The sequence below is a fragment of the Notothenia rossii genome, assembly GCF_949606895.1.
Source record: "Notothenia rossii genome assembly, chromosome: 1".
Lineage (NCBI taxonomy): Eukaryota > Metazoa > Chordata > Actinopteri > Perciformes > Nototheniidae > Notothenia > Notothenia rossii.
The window spans coordinates 53344315-53360315 of record NC_136912.1 but is presented as its reverse complement, the minus strand read 5'-3'; the positions used below and the strand labels follow the sequence as shown (position 1 = coordinate 53360315).

At 45.8% G+C, this 16001-nt stretch overlaps 1 protein-coding gene across 1 annotated transcript in view; it reads right to left on the bottom strand.

Annotated features, from left to right (window-relative positions):
- Window positions 1-16001, bottom strand: part of nfia (nuclear factor I/A) — a 234917-nt gene that overhangs the window by 36317 nt on the left and 182599 nt on the right. Inside the window, exon 5 of the mRNA XM_079649883.1 lies at window positions 608-840. Within this exon, the coding sequence (XP_079506009.1) occupies window positions 608-840 (233 nt within the window). The remainder of the gene's footprint in view (window positions 1-607; window positions 841-16001) is intronic.

Genomic DNA, 16001 nt, shown 5'->3' with positions numbered 1-16001 from the left:
TGTGTGTGTGTGTGTGTGTGTGTGTGTGTGTGTGTGTGTGTGTGTGTGTGTGTGTGTGTGTGTGTGTGTGTGTAAACATTGATATGTATGATTTTATGTCTGTTGAGATGTATTCTAACATGTTTGGAGAGATAACTTTGAAGTTGAAGTGGATGAATGTTACTGCTGCTCTAATGGGTGTGTTTCTTTGTTTTCTGCAGAAGAAGGGGTTCCTTCTGTATGATGTGTGTTACACAGGACATATTATCACTTTTGCTCTATCTGAGCGTACAGTTGAGACCCTGTCCAATGTCTCACACTGCTGTGCATGGTTCCACAAAAAGCCTTTCCTCTGTTTTCACCTCACCTGCAGAGCGAGTGCAGAGCATTAGTGCTGGATCAGGTGTGTGTGACAGTGAGGAAGTGATGGTTCGAGCTGTTCTGACTGACATCCAGTGCTCTGCAGTCAGTGTATGCATGTGCCGATACCTCCGTTTTCTCTTGCCTTTCACTGCTATACAAAGTTTGGGTCAAACATATGAGTTTGGTTTCACTACGCTCCTGTTAACTGTGGTTTTCTCACAGGCTTTCATTTGCTGCACAGTCAAAGGTGTAACTGGTCTAAGACCTTTAGATCTGGATTGTGTGTGTGTGTGTGTGTGTGTGTGTGTGTGTGTGTGTGTGTGTGTGTGTGTGTGTGTATGTGTGTGTGTGTGTGTGTGTGTGTGTGTGTGAGTGTGTACCTGCTGGAGGAGGTGCTTGGTAGCGGTCTCCTCATGGCTCCTGGACTCATGCTGTAGTAGGAGGAGCTGTCCAGGTCGGTCAATGAGAAATTAGGGCCGGTGCCGGCTGCAATAGGTGCTGAAAGAGAGAGGGGGAGAAGCATTATTTCACACATGTTGAGGCATTTCATGTGACCTGCCCTGGGGGTCCTGATCCTGAACAACCTCATGGGGAGCTTTCAGTGTGAAGGAGCAGCAGGTGACGTTGAGGCTTATTAACAACCGTGGGGGATTTCCCTGCAGTTGAAATGTACCCTCTGATGGGCATTATTGAGTTTCATGATTTTGGTTTTTGTGTTAATAATTTCCTGTCTTAGGTTGAAATGTTTTCCCTCCTTGTGTCTTGTCTTGTTTCACTATTATTTTAAAAAAAAAGCTTGCCTTTTGTTCGGATTCTTATATCTGCCTTCTCTGTTTTATCCTGCATTTGTGTCCTGCCTTCCATACCCCATTGTAACAATTGAGACTGTTTTCAGAAATTGGACTACTGCTGGGTCAAACAAACAAATACTCTTTTTAGACCTTTATGTTGGAGAATAAAAATGTAACACTGCACAATCGGCAAACTGCATCATATAGATTCTTATAGATGTCAAAACCTAGCATTTGATATATACTGTGTTGATCATGGAAGATGAATTTAACTTGATACAACTTCTAATTTAACTGAGCTAGACACTTCCATATTTGTTCAACCATGATCTCCAGGCCTGAGCAAAGACTCTTCCTCACTTTAAGACACATCTGTCAACAACATGATGGGAAGTCAACAGAACTTTATTTCCCTCACCACCTCCTCAGCTGTTAATACCAAAATGATATGTTTGTGTTTACATGTTGAATATCAGTCCAGGGGGGTATACTACGAAGCAGGATTTTCGCTTAGCCGGCTAACTTTAGGGAACACTCGGGGTTTCCGGTCCTACGAAGCTGGTTCTCTTTTTAGTAGGCTAGATCTCCATGGTAAATTATGCTGTGCGGCTATCCTGCCCCGGAGCAGGTTAGGTTGCAGGCTAAGAGCTCAACTCAGTGAAAGCACTGCCTGCTGACCAATCAGAGCTCAGTATGCGGAGTTTAAAGCGATCAAGTCATATTACAGGATTAAGGAAATACAGAAAAGCTGCCGTTGCAGGAAAGACGGCCGGCAAAAATCACCGACTGTGTGAACGTGAACATTAATAGAATATCACCTCCCATCTTCAGAGCAATCTGACTATTATAACATTAGCATTAAGAAAGCTTAGGCTACTTAAATATCTGCCTCAACATAACCGGATCAGAGTAACATTAAGTACAGTCCGCGGCAGGGCCGTGGGAAGTAGGGGTGCTGAGGGTGCTGCAGCACCCCCTGGTGGATGACAGGGGATCTGCACTTCTACAAGATATAATACTAATATAATACCAAAAAAAAATCAATTTTCAGCCTTGATGTAACACCATTCATAATTAAGTAAAGATAAAACCCTTTTCACCCCGGTTACATTTTCCATTTGCCCTGTACGATGGGCGCTGTAGTGATGAAAGTGGGGGATGTTGGCTTATCAGGCGCCCGCAGCTCACAGCCAAAGTGAGAGAGATAGCGAGAGGGGGTGCACCGTTACCGGCGGGGATTGTTGTTAGCTTCTGCTGCACTAACGGATATAAGAAGCTGTTTCTACAATAATGTGGAGGGAGAGTTCTGTCCTGTCAGACTGAGAGGTTCAGTGAGGTAAAGGACTCTGAGGGTTTAGATAGTTCACTTTAGTCTAAATTATCTCAGTGAGTCTCAAACGTATTGATCACAATTATGTAAACAAATATTTCCAAGGCACACCTTTATAATTATTAGGATAAATAAAAACAGGTTTGAAATCATTCCAATGTAGGCTATAGCCTACTATAGGACAGTAAACCAAAAATATTGTTTAAAGTTGGAGAGATTTAAAAATATGCATAAATAAATAAATGTTAACTGGTAAAATAAGATATGAATGAACAACAAAAATAAAATAAGTTACATTTATTTGTTATTGGCTATGGTAGGTTATTGAAAATGTTTACATGCTTATTTGATTAATAAAATGCAAACCGATATTTTTCATATGGGTGTTTTGAGTTGTACCCCCTAGATCAGTCTCTAGTAATTGGGCGCTCAAAGTGCACCAGATTGAAGCATTTTACTTTAAAATGTAAAAAAAATCTTCCCGGGGGGGCACCCCCGTACCCCCTAAAGGGTGTGAAGTCCACCCCCCCAATTAAAACATGTTATAATATTAAATACATTTGAAGCCTTTTTATATAAGCTGTCCACCATGTCAATATGTTTCTCTTTTCATAGTGTATTGGTCTTTTGTAAAGGTTTTTCATTGCCAGCTAAAATATTGCCGATAGGGCAGCACATTGGTCAGAACCAGCCCTGGTGTCATCCCCACAGCACCCCCCATTTGAAACATGTTCCCACGGCTATGGTCCGCGGCATATCACATCATAACGTATCATACATTTCCTTATCTGAGCCAGCTGAGCCGTCGGCTATCTGGCCGTGCAACACTCACAGTGTCACATACTGTATGCAGAAGTATTATTTTAAGCAACACATTAAGTTGACGAAACACTCGAGACAAATGTAATTAAAGTCAGATCCACTCGTGTCTTAGACAGGGCAGTGATATCATAAACATGATAATGTACGCATTCAAACACTTTTTCTTTTACCAGCTGTATTCACCTTGCAGGTGCAACTATGGGGCTTTTATCCTGGATAAAGTGTTTAAGTCATGGATGTTTAAAGTTTAACTTCTTCATATTTGTCTAATTATAGTTGACTTTTCATTCAGGAAGTATGACGCTGCGCTGTCAGTACGCTTGTCCATGTTTGTGATTGGTCGAATGCTCCAAATATCACCCCTTTCATGTGAACGTGCACCTAACTAGATAGTAGGGGTGGGCGATACCACAAAATCTGGATTCGATCCGATGCCAAGTATTTCGGGGCCAGTATCGCCGATATCGATACCGATACTTTTTTAAATGAAAAGCTTCTTATGTACTTTCATAGAGGGGGGAGCTGCATGACATGATTTTTGAGCTGAAATCATCATAAATAGACTAAATCTGAATTATTTTTTATGAATAAAGACAGGACAGTTTATATAGACAAATAAACGTTTTACTTTTGCAAATTTAAAGTGCAAAAATGAAAAATAATAATACAAAGTGGCCAGAGTAGCGAACTGAGTGAAGATGTGTGCAAGAAGACTCTTGCACACATCACAGTTCGCTAAGTTTTCATTGCCAGTTGTGAAATTGCTCCACACAACGCTGCTCTTTCTCTCAGCCTTCATGCGCCTGTGTGGCCCCGTCTCAGGTTGACTATTTTTATTTCCTCGCTCCTCGGTCCTCGGTCTCACCGGAAGTTGATTTGTCTTCGCCATCTTGAGTACCGTCCCATGGCTCTTATTTCTGCCGGAGGACCGAGGATCGAGGAGCGAGGAGCGATATTGGAGGAGCGATAACCGAGGAACCACCAGACCATCCTCTGATGAAATCCTCAGTTAATCGCCCCGCCCCCTTACTGTGTATCGCTCACTGATTGGACGATGCAGCGCATGCACTGATCTGATGCTTCTTGACATGAGAGCCGTTTTCCAACGGAGTGAAGAAAATACGTGAAACTCACTTGAGTCACTCCTCAGTTTATACTGTGTTTTGTTTAAATTCATGTATCATTTAGTTACAAATATGTGATATATCTGAACAACAAAGTGGTCAAAAATCATTTTATTCATTTATTGGAAACATTTTCATGATCGCTTTTTTCGTTTTACATTTTCATTTATTGTCATTTCCATTCAGTCAGTCATTAAGTGCTATTAAAATGTTAATGTGCTACATATCCACACAAACAAACACAGTGTGCAATCCAATGAATGTTAATCTAACTGGGTTTTGATAGATAATATGTCTCTTTCTTCTCTCAATTATTTTATTTCTATTGTGCACTCTAATCAATATTAATCAAACTATTGTTCGTTTATACATTTTAAGAATGGCGTTTATCTTTTTTGAGAATGAGTTCTTATTTTATTTTATTTATTGGGGTCTACAACAGATGATACAAATGTTTGTGTCAGTAAATGTTTGGCGGGGGTGTTTGGGACAGAGCATGGGACAGAGCTGGCTGCTGTCAGACGATGCGGTGTCATCACAAACGGACGTCGCTTCACGTGACGCTCCGGAGGAAAGGACGTCCCATTGATCTTAAAACTAATTTCCCTGCTTTTCGTGGTTTCCTTGCGTCCCTCCATGCTTCCCTGGTGGGAAGGACTAAATGCAGGGAAACGACGCAAGTGAGGGAAGCAAGGATTTCATTTAACCGACCTGAGACGGGGCCAGAGTGTTGCACTCGCGAGTCGCTGGCTGCTGCTGTCCTGCCCTGCCGGCTGCTGTCAGTCAGCTTGATAATCGGCGTTCAGGCAGGGAGCGCGCTGCGCGTGCGCGAGCCTCGAGGAGAGGAGGACAGCAGTGGAGAGAGAAGAAAAGAGCATAGGCCTACTTGTGTTCGTCTGCACATTGTTTTTTGAAGAAATTGACAAGTAGAGGAGACGGGGAAAAAAGTATAAAAGTATCGATCCGCTCTAGTATCGATATTTTGAAACGTAACGTAATATCGGAAGTATCGATATTTTGGGATCGATCCGCCCACCCCTACTAGATAGGACACGGCTGGCTTGAGCGATCCACTTGATAACCCGCGTCGTAGTACCGTTTAGCGAGAGCGCGTATGTTTTGGATTATGCCAACCGGCTAACTCAAACATATCCAGGTTAGGTTGAACCAGCTTCGTATAGGCCTCTGGGAGGTGGTATCATGATGTTATAGCTGTATGTGAGAGCCGAGAGAACATTTGCATTTATCAACGCAGCGCTACTCCTCTTCCTCTCTGATCTGTCATCTGAAATGTACCCTCCTCCACAAGTCTGTGTTCCTCTGCTGCTCTGGGGAGGAACGCTCCTGCACAAAGGCCGGCGAGGGCTCTCACTAATAAATAAGTGAGATGCGCGAGGGGTGAGAGAAAGAGAGAGAGTCAGGTCTTTGTTGTCAAACGCTTCCATTTGAAAATCCTGCTGAACAAAGCCAGCAATCAGCTTCAAAACCCGGACATCCGTCTAGCCCCTTGCCTCTAGCCCCCCCAAACACCCCCCCCCCCCACCCCACCCCACCTCCACCGCCTTCTCCATCCCTCCTCTTCATCGTTTTATTGACAGAGAGCATTATGATGGGATGAAAGGAAAAGGAGCGGGGGGGGGGGGGGGGGGGCTGGACTGACAAGACCTGGTGAGAGTTTGGTGCTGAGCTCAGCAAAGTGAGCATGTTCATCTATCTATCACTCTATCTCTCTCTCTCTCTCTCTTTCTCTCTCTCTCTTTCTCCCTGCCCTGCAGATAAAGTACTAGCATGAGAGCCATAACTGCAAATGTAGAAACTGGCTGAACTTTTGAGGCGCTTTACATTTCTGTTTAAGTGTTTTATTACTTTTGGACATGATTGCTCTAACTGTTTACCTGCTAATTTTGGATATGGAGAATAAAATCACTGTCACGGGAACGTATCGCTTATTTTTTGCAGGTTTTTTTGGAGTAAAAACCTGCATCACTCATTTTGGTTGAAAAAAGGGTATATTGCATTACATTACATTGCATTTAGCTGACGCTTTTAACCAAAGCGACTTACAATAAGTGCATTCGACCGACAAAATAAAAACTTGAAGAAAACTGAATCATATAAGTACATCAAGTTTCATAGAGCTAAAACATTTCAAGTGCTACTCAACTTGCTTTAGATAAGCCAGTCCTTTATTAGTATATAAGTGCTTTGTTAATAGTTCTATCGCTCAAAGTAGAGTCGAAAGAGATGAGTTTTCAGTCTGCGCCGGAAGATGTGTAAGCTTTCTGCTATCCTGATGTCAATGGAGAGCTCATTCCACCATTTTGGAGCCAGGATAGCAAACCCACGTGTTTTTGCTGATGGGAACTTGGGTCCCCCTCGCAGTGAGGGTGCAGCGAGCTGTTTGGCCGATGCAGAGCGGAGTGCACGTGCTGGGGTCCACGGTTTAACCATGTCCTGGATGTAGTTTTATTCAATTCTCTTGGGTTCTCTAGCCCCTCATGCTATAATCATGTGTATTTTCTGCATTCCTGTTCATGTGTCTTCTCGCAATTATCACTGGCCCCGTGTTTCTCCTAATCGATTTCACCGGCCTGCTCTCGTCTATCCCACATGCTCCACTGAGATCCAACATCTCGTTTCAGGGGGCCTGTGGAACTGCCAGTCAGCTGTCCCTAAGGCTGACTTCATCTCTGGCTACGCTTCCCTGCAGTCTCTGGATTTCCTTGCTCTCACGGAGACCTGGATCACTCCATCCAACACATCCACCCCAGCAGCTCTCTCCACAGCATATTCCTTCTCCCATACACCCAGACCCTCTGGCAGAGGAGGTGGCACTGGTCTCCTGCTCTCTCCCAAATGGAGCTTTTCCCTCTTCAAGCTACCTAATTTCACACCTTCTACCTTTGAATTCCATGCCGTCACAGTAACCCATCCTATACAATTAACCATTGTTGTTCTCTACCGTCCACCAGGCGCCTTGGGGGACTTCTTGGAGGAGTTAGATAATCTCCTCTCACACATCCCTGAAACTGGCCCTCCCGCTGTACTTCTCGGAGACTTCAACCTCCAGACAGGGAAGATATCTGAACTAACATCTCTGTTAACCACCTTTGCTTTCTCACTGTCTCCATCCCCACCAACTCATAAAGCTGGCAATGTCCTTGATCTCATATTCTCAAGGAACTGCTCTACTTCTAACCTCTCTGTAAACCCGCTCCACACATCCGATCACTTCTTCATTTCATTCTCTCTACCCCTTTCCAAACATAACAACCTAATCTCTTCTAACTCTGCTCCTGTCCGCCGTAACCTCCGTTCCCTCTCCCCCTCTACCTTTGCCTCATCGGTGCTCTCAGCCCTCCCTTCCTCTGACTCGTTCCAACTCCTGCCTCCAAACGCTGCTGCAAAAACTCTACTCTCTACTCTCTCATCCTCTCTGGACTCTCTCTGTCCTCTCACATCGCGGCCGGCTCGTCAGTCCCCTCCTGCTCCCTGGCTAAATGACGCACTGCGTGCTAATAGAACCATCCTTCGGGCAGCAGAGCGGAAATGGTGGAAATCCAAACACCATGACGACCTCCTAACCTATCAGGCTCTCCTCTCCTCTTTCTCTGCTTCCATCTCTCAGGCAAAAAGCACTTTCTTTCAAGATAAGATCCAATCTTCCTATTCCAATCCCAAAAAACTATTTTCTATCTTCTCCACCCTCTTGGACCCTCCCAAAGCACCTCCCCCCTCCTCCCTTCTGTCAAGCGACTTTGTTAACCACTTTGAAAAAAAGGTTGATGATATTCGCTCTTCCTTTTCTGACTCACCTTTACTCACCGCTGGGTCACCAGACCCTCCCTTCACCCACACACTGACCTCCTTCTCCCCTCTCTCTCCAAGTGAGGTTCTTACCCTCGTTACCTCTGCCCGTCCTACCACCTGTTCTCTGGACCCTATCCCCTCAAACCTCCTTCAGACTATCGCTCCTGATATTCTACCATTTCTCACCCATTTCATCAACACTTCTCTAACTTCTGGTCACTTTCCAAACAGTCTCAAGGAGGCAAGAGTAAACCCTCTCCTTAAGAAACCCACTCTCAATCCGTCTGATGTTATTAACTACAGGCCCGTCTCTCTCCTCCCGTTCCTGTCTAAAACACTTGAACGCGCTGTCTTTAAACAACTCTCCTGTTATCTCCATCAGAACAACCTTCTGGATCCGCACCAGTCTGGTTTCAAGGCAGGTCACTCAACAGAAACTGCTCTCCTTGCTGTCTCTGATGAACTGCACACTGCTAAAGCAGCCTCCCTCTCCTCTGTCATCATCCTTCTCGACCTGTCTGCTGCATTCGACACAGTGAACCATCGGATCCTCCTTCGCACTCTCCAAGAACTTGGAGTTTCAGGCACTGCACTTTCCCTCCTCACCTCATACCTCAACGACCGCACCTACAGGGTTACTTGGAGAGGGTCCGAGTCCGACCCTTGTCAATTAACTACATGGGTCCCTCAGGGCTCGGTTCTTGGTCCCCTCCTCTTCTCCCTGTACACAAACTCGCTCGGGTCTGTCATTAGCCCGCATGGTTTTTCATACCACTGCTACGCTGACGACACCCAACTAATTCTGTCCTTTCCCCGCTCAGAGACCCAGGTCGTCGCACGCATCTCTGCTTGCCTAGCAGACATCTCTCGGTGGATGTCTGCTCATCACCTCAAGCTCAACCTTGACAAGACTGAACTGCTCTTCCTTCCGGGAAAAGATTGTCCCACTCTTGACCTAACAATCAACATCGGCACCTCTGTTGTTTCCCCGACTCAGACTGCAAGGAATCTGGGTGTGGTCCTAGATAACAAATTGTCCTTCACTGCAAACATCGCTGCTACAACCCGCTGCTGCAGATACACGCTTTACAACATCAGGAGGATACGTCCCCAGCTGACCCAGACATCAGCGCAGATTCTGGTCCAGGCTCTCGTCATCTCACGCCTAGACTACTGCAACTCCCTCCTGGCTGGTCTACCTGCATGTGCCATCCGACCTCTGCAGCTCATCCAGAATGCAGCGGCTCGTCTGGTCTTCAACCTTCCCAAATTCTCCCACACCACACCGCTCCTCCGCTCCCTTCACTGGCTTCCAGTAACTGCTAGAATCCACTTCAAGACACTGGTACTTGCGTACCATGCTGTGAATGGATCTGGCCCTTCCTACATCCAGGACATGGTTAAACCGTACACCCCAGCACGTGCACTCCGCTCTGCATCGGCCAAACAGCTCGCTGCACCCGCACTGCGAGGGGGACCCAAGTTCCCGTCAGCAAAAACACGTGGGTTTGCTATCCTGGCTCCAAAATGGTGGAATGAGCTCCCCATTGAGATCAGGACAGCAGATAGCTTACACATCTTCCGACGCAAACTGAAAACTCATCTCTTTAGACTCCACTTCGAGCGATAGAATTACTAACAAAGCACTTATATACTAATAAAGGGCTGGCTTTCTAAATGCCAGTTGAGTAGCACTTGAAATGTTTGGCTCTATGAAACCTGATGTACTTATATGATTCTGTTTTCTTAAAGGTTGTATCTTCCTGGTCGAATGCACTTATTGTAAGTCGCTTTGGATAAAAGCGTCAGCTAAATGCAATGTAATGTAATGTAATGTAGGAAGGGCCAGATCCATTCGCAGCATGGTACGCAAGTACCATTGTCTTGAAGTGGATTCTAGCAGTTACTGGAAGCCAGTGAAGGGAGCGGAGGAGCGGCGTGGTGTGGGAGAATTTAGGAAGGTTGAAGACCAGACGAGCCGCTGCATTCTGGATGAGCTGCAGAGGTCGGATGGCACATGCAGGTAGAACAGCCAGGAGGGAGTTGCTGTAGTCTAGGCGTGAGATGACAAGAGTCTGGACCAGAACCTGCGTCGCTTTCTGGGTCAGCTGGGGACGTATCCTCCTGATGTTGTAAAGAGTGTATCTGCAGCAGCGGGTTGTAGCAGCTATATTTGCAGTGAAGGACAGTTTGTTATCTAGGGTCACACCTAGATTCCTTGCAGTCTGAGTCGGGGAAACAATAGAGGTGCCGATGTTGATTGTTAGGTCAAAAGTGGAACAATCTTTTCCCGGAAGGAAAAGCAGTTCAGTCTTGTCAAGGTTGAGCTTGAGGTGGTGAGCAGACATCCACTGAGAGATGTCAGCTAGACAAGCAGAGATGCGTGCGACGACTTGGGTCTCTGAGCGGGGAAAGGACAGAATTAGATGGGTGTCGTCAGCGTAGCAATGGTATGAAAAACCATGCGGGCTAATGACTGATCCGAGCGAGTTTGTGTACAAGGAGAAGAGGAGGGGACCAAGAACAGAGCCTTGAGGGACCCCTGTAATTAATTGACAAGGGTCGGACTCCGACCCTCTCCAAGTAACCCTGTAGGTGCGGTCTTTGAGGTATGAGGTGAGGAGGGAAAGTACAGAGTCTGAAACTCCAAGTTCTTGGAGAGTGCGAAGGAGGATCTGATGATTCACTGTATCGAATGCAGCAGACAGGTCCGCAAGGATGATGACAGAGGAGAGGGAGGCTGCTTTAGCAGTTTGCAGTTCATCAGAGACAGCAAGGAGGGCAGTTTCTGTTGAGTGACCTGCCTTGAAACCAGACTGGTGCGGATCCAGAAGCTGCTCTATGTCTTTCTGTCTCTCAGACCTCAAGGTGGATGTTTGATGCTACTACTTGGCCATTTGCCAAATGCAGCTTCATTTAATCTTTATTGTATTAGTGATGTTTTAAAGTAATTTACTGTAAAAGTTATTATTACCTAATTTAAACAATCCATCAAATGTTTCTAATTATTTAATCTTATAATTGATCAATAATTCACTTAGATAATTGTCTGATCATAGTACAGTTCCCTTTGATTTTTAAGATAAAGTGTCAATGTCACAGTTTTATTACTTTTATCATTACATTTGTGATTATTATTAAAATTGACATCCATTTGGGCTGTGATGCCCATATGGTGTTTGCACTGCACCAGGTGTTGGTGTGTGTTTGTGTGTGTGTGTGTGTGTGTGTGTGTGTGTGTGTGTGTGTGTGTGTGTGTGTGTGTGTGTGTGTGTGTGTGTGTGTGTGTGTGTGTGTGTGTGTGTGTGTGTGTGTGTGTGTGTGTGTGTGTGTGTGTGTGTGTTGCTCACTGTGTTTCTGTCAGATGTTTTGCTGCACTTGTTTATATGTGAAGCACATCATAGTCCTAATTAAGGTAACTGCTGCATATGAGCTGCTGGAGCCATTCAGCGACTTCGGTTTAAAATTGAGAATATCTCACTGATAAACTTAGAGTTACAATTAAAATAATGATACATTATGCATATAACAAGCAGAAACCGAAGATTATTCTGAAAAGAATGGAATCTGACCAACACTGATGATCGAGGGGCAACTAGAGCGGCATAGTTGGAGACAAGAGCCGTGTTCACATCGTGTACTTTGCAGTACTTAGTGCCGGCACTTAGTGCCCCGGCACTTATTACCCCAGGGCACTAAGGCCATACAAGGCCACACGAGGACGAAAACGGTCGGTTGCGTTACTGTTTAGTGTCATATAGACCGTTCGGCCACACGAGGACGACCGAATATGACAGTAAACAACTGCGGAAACGATAACGGGTCCCAAGGTGGATAGAACGGCATACGCAACGCTCTGGGGGGTCCAACGGCTCCGTGTGTAGGACCTATATGATCATTTTCTGATAATGATGACACAATAGCCCCGCCTCTCCCCACCTCTGCTGCTCACCCCCGCGTCAAAGTAAACTGCACACTGAATTCAGATTATTTATCTTTCTCTCGATATGGACATAAACGCGAGTGAAGTCTAATCTGACAGGACGGAGACACATAGCTCTGCTCACCTGCAGCTCCTCCCGCTGTGATGCAGCGGTGAACGGAGCAAACTTTAACACACGTTGACTGGCGAAAAACTCTGCCCGGTTCCCTCGGCCCCCACGCGGAGAATAAACAGAAGGGCAACCATGACAACCATGCTTCTTCGCTGCTTTTGTGGAGGAAGTTGCAGCGCCACGTACAGGCTCTTGCATATGTACTGCAGCTTCTCCAGCAGTTGGAGCTAAACGGAGCTGTCTCGTGTGGACAGACACTATCCGGTGAACATTGCGTGTGGACGGAAGCTTTTTTGCGATTGCGTTTGCGTTAATCCTATGCGTTTAGCCTTAAGCGTCATCGTGTGGCCGGGGCCTAAGTGCCAATCGCGTTCACACCGGAGTACTTTTCCCTGAGGGAAGATTACGCAAATGAGCCGCTGACGTCACTTCGTCTTCTTCTGCTTTCGGTTTACTGGCAGGCCGCAAACAACTTCACGGTGTATACTGCCGCCCGAAGTCTCCGGCCGGAAGTCCCCGGAGTTGGGGACTGGCCTCAGTAGAAGCTGCTGGGACTCCCAAGCCTTCCGAGTAAATCGCCAGAACGCCGACACCTCCTCGCCACTCCACCGCTCCCATGTTTTTTTTGTGTTGCCAGAAGTTATTCTCTCTCCGTTGGTGCGCGGGGCTAATGCTAATAATGCTAATGCCACAAATTCACAAAACTTTTCAGAGTTTTACGGGGCGTGGTTTGCAATTCGCCCAGCCAATCAGAACTGGGGCACTTTTTCCCCCCAGGATAGTACCACCTCTCTAGCAGCACTAAAAATGGGGGTAAAAGTTCCCGGCACTAAGTACTCTTTTTGGTGTGAACCAGAGGTTGCGCTAGACTTTTTCGCTGCCCGTCATTTTGATGGACAGGATCGTAAAATCTCCGTCAGAATCCATTATTTCCCGTCAGTCTGTACACAACTGACGGGGGACGGGGGGACGGGGGCGGAAGAGCACGCTCGTGAACTGTCACGGGGGGGGGGGGGGGGGGGATTAGCGCCGGTGTTATGCCGTGTTGTGCATGCCCACTGCACCTCGCGGGAGTGCGCCACAGCGTAAAGCATAAACTCCCAGACATTTCAATGATTTGTACGGCATAGTTAGGTCTGGAAACGACATAATAAGGGCATAACACCGGAGCCCTGCTGCGGGGAAACTTTGGCGCTGTTCTGAGTTTGTTCTAATCCATCAAAATGACGGACTGCTTTCAAATTTTTCCATCATTGTCAAAATAATTCCTTCATAGACGGAATATATTCGGTTAACGCGACCTCTGGTGTGAACGCAACATAAGGGGTACTAACGGAACTAAAGGGGAAAAGTACGGGGAAAAGTACTCCGGTGTGAACTATTCTCAGCTTCTGCTAAGGGCCCACTGACCGTGATGTGGCTTTTTGGAGAGTTGGGAGCAAGAATGTGTTGTCCAATTTATTTACAAGATTTACCCAACCAAACATGTTGCGTGTTGTCAGATCAGAAACACTCAGACTAATAAGGCAACACATTATTTAAAACACTGCTGAACCCTCTATCTTAACTTTAAAAGTCACTGTTGAACAGAACGAGGACTGTGGCTGATTAAAGGGAGAACTCTTTCTACATGTGTTAACACAGACTCAGTGAAGGGGGGGAACACCGGGAAAATCAGAGAGTAAATGATATAAAACGAGAGGGAACTACAGAGGCAAGAGAGGGTTGAGGAGGAGAAGTCAGAATCCAGTCTGCAGAAATATACTGAACTGACCAATTACATTTAATACACGCTGCAACACGAACCTATACTCTCTCATACTCTCTCTCTCTTTGTGTGCTGCTTTAATAGGATATTGATCGACAGAGAGAGATTCGATTGGCCTGCCAGTGAATTGTGAAATGGCTGCACAACGCCAAGGTCACCCGCTGTGTGTGTGTGTGTGTGTGTGTGTGTGTGTGTGTGTGTGTGTGTGTGTGTGTGTGTGTGTGTGTGTGTGTGTGTGTGTGTGTGTGTGTGTGTGTGTGTGTGTGTGTGTGTGTGTGTGTGTGTGTGTGTGTGTGTGTAACTGGTAACTGTACTACAGTAGCTATACTTCTGTCTCATGTGTTGGTGTCTGCATTTTTAAAAGAGTTTTATGGTATGAATAAACACACACACACACACACAGACACACACACACACACACACACACACACACACACACACACACACACACACACACACACACACACACATTCATTAGTTCAAGTGATCCATAATTAAGAATGTGACTATACATTACATTTAGCAGATAAGCGATTTAACTTCAAGTATGCTATTATCAGTAAAGTAATCATTCTGTCAAATGTCTCCTTTCAAAGAGTGGTATTAGAGAATAGAATCGGAGGGCTGAAACCCTCTTTATAGTCTCACATGCAGAGCACAGCACACACAGTGACATGTGGCCTCTGCATTTAACCCATCCTAGCACCAGGAGTCTAGTACCAGGAGCAGTGGGCAGCTATTGTACAGCGCCCGGGGAGCAATGGGAGTGGGGGGGTCATCCGGTGCCTTGCTCAAGGGCACCACGGCAGGGCCCAGGAGGTGAACTGGGACCTTTCCAAGTAGCAGTCCACACTCCATATTTAGGTCTGGTGGAGAACTTGAACCGGCAACCCTACGGCTCCCAGTCCAAGCCCCTACTGACTGAGCCAATGCCAGAATATTATATAGAAAATATTTAGTTTCTCGCACCTACACATGAATGAAAGAGTATTTTTATGTAGATACTTTGTATACTAGTGGGTATATGAGTAGTTTAGCATTGCATATACAGCATTTGTAATGACCAAATACCTGTACGTTGTGTTTACTGATACTTGTGTTATTTCAAGATAATATATACTTTGTTCACTTAAAGGCCACATGTCATGCTTTTCCGGTTATTACCCGTCCCCTTGTGTGTTATGAAGGTTTTTATGCATGTAAACGGTGTGTGAGTCAAAACCCTCAAAGTACACCCTGTAGCGAGTAAAACTCTAACACAGAAAATACCTACCAAAAACGCCTCGTTGGTGAAACGTCATTGTCCATTGTTTACTTCCTGGGTGCTGTGTCGTAGGAACACCAAGTAGCCACGCCCAGAACTATGACACAACTAAACTGTTTGGTTAAGTTTAGGGAAAATAATATGGCTCAGGTTGAAATGTTTGTCACGTGCCCTGTGTAAGGTAATGTAGGTAACTGAAATAAAAGGTTAAAGAGTAAACGTTGGCTGGGTGGAAGTCTCCTTTCACTGACTGTTTTTCTTGTTTGCGCAAAACAAGACATGTAATGACCTCACGTTGGTCTCAATAGGCAGGTTAGTTATGCTTTATCATTGTGGTAGTTTGAAGATATTAGCGTTCCGTTGTTCACTAGAATTGCTATAGACCAGTGGCGTTTTCTCCTGGAGGCCAAGGGAAGCCAGGCTTCCTCTGTTTTTTCGGATTGTAGTTATAATTTTGATTAAAACTGCGGTCGCACTTTTGCGCGCAGTGATGAGCGGGCCCTCGCGTCAGTGCGCCTGTCGGGGAGGGCAGCCGGTCGTCCCGGCGTCAAGCAGATGCGAGCGATTCCTCGGAAATGAGCCGTTTGTCATTTCTCAAATTTTCGCGTCCCAGACTCCCAGGTCCTCCGGCAGCGACCCGGAAACGGATGTCGGCGCGCCGTCTCGAAGGAAAACAGATTTCTCTAAATTCTTGT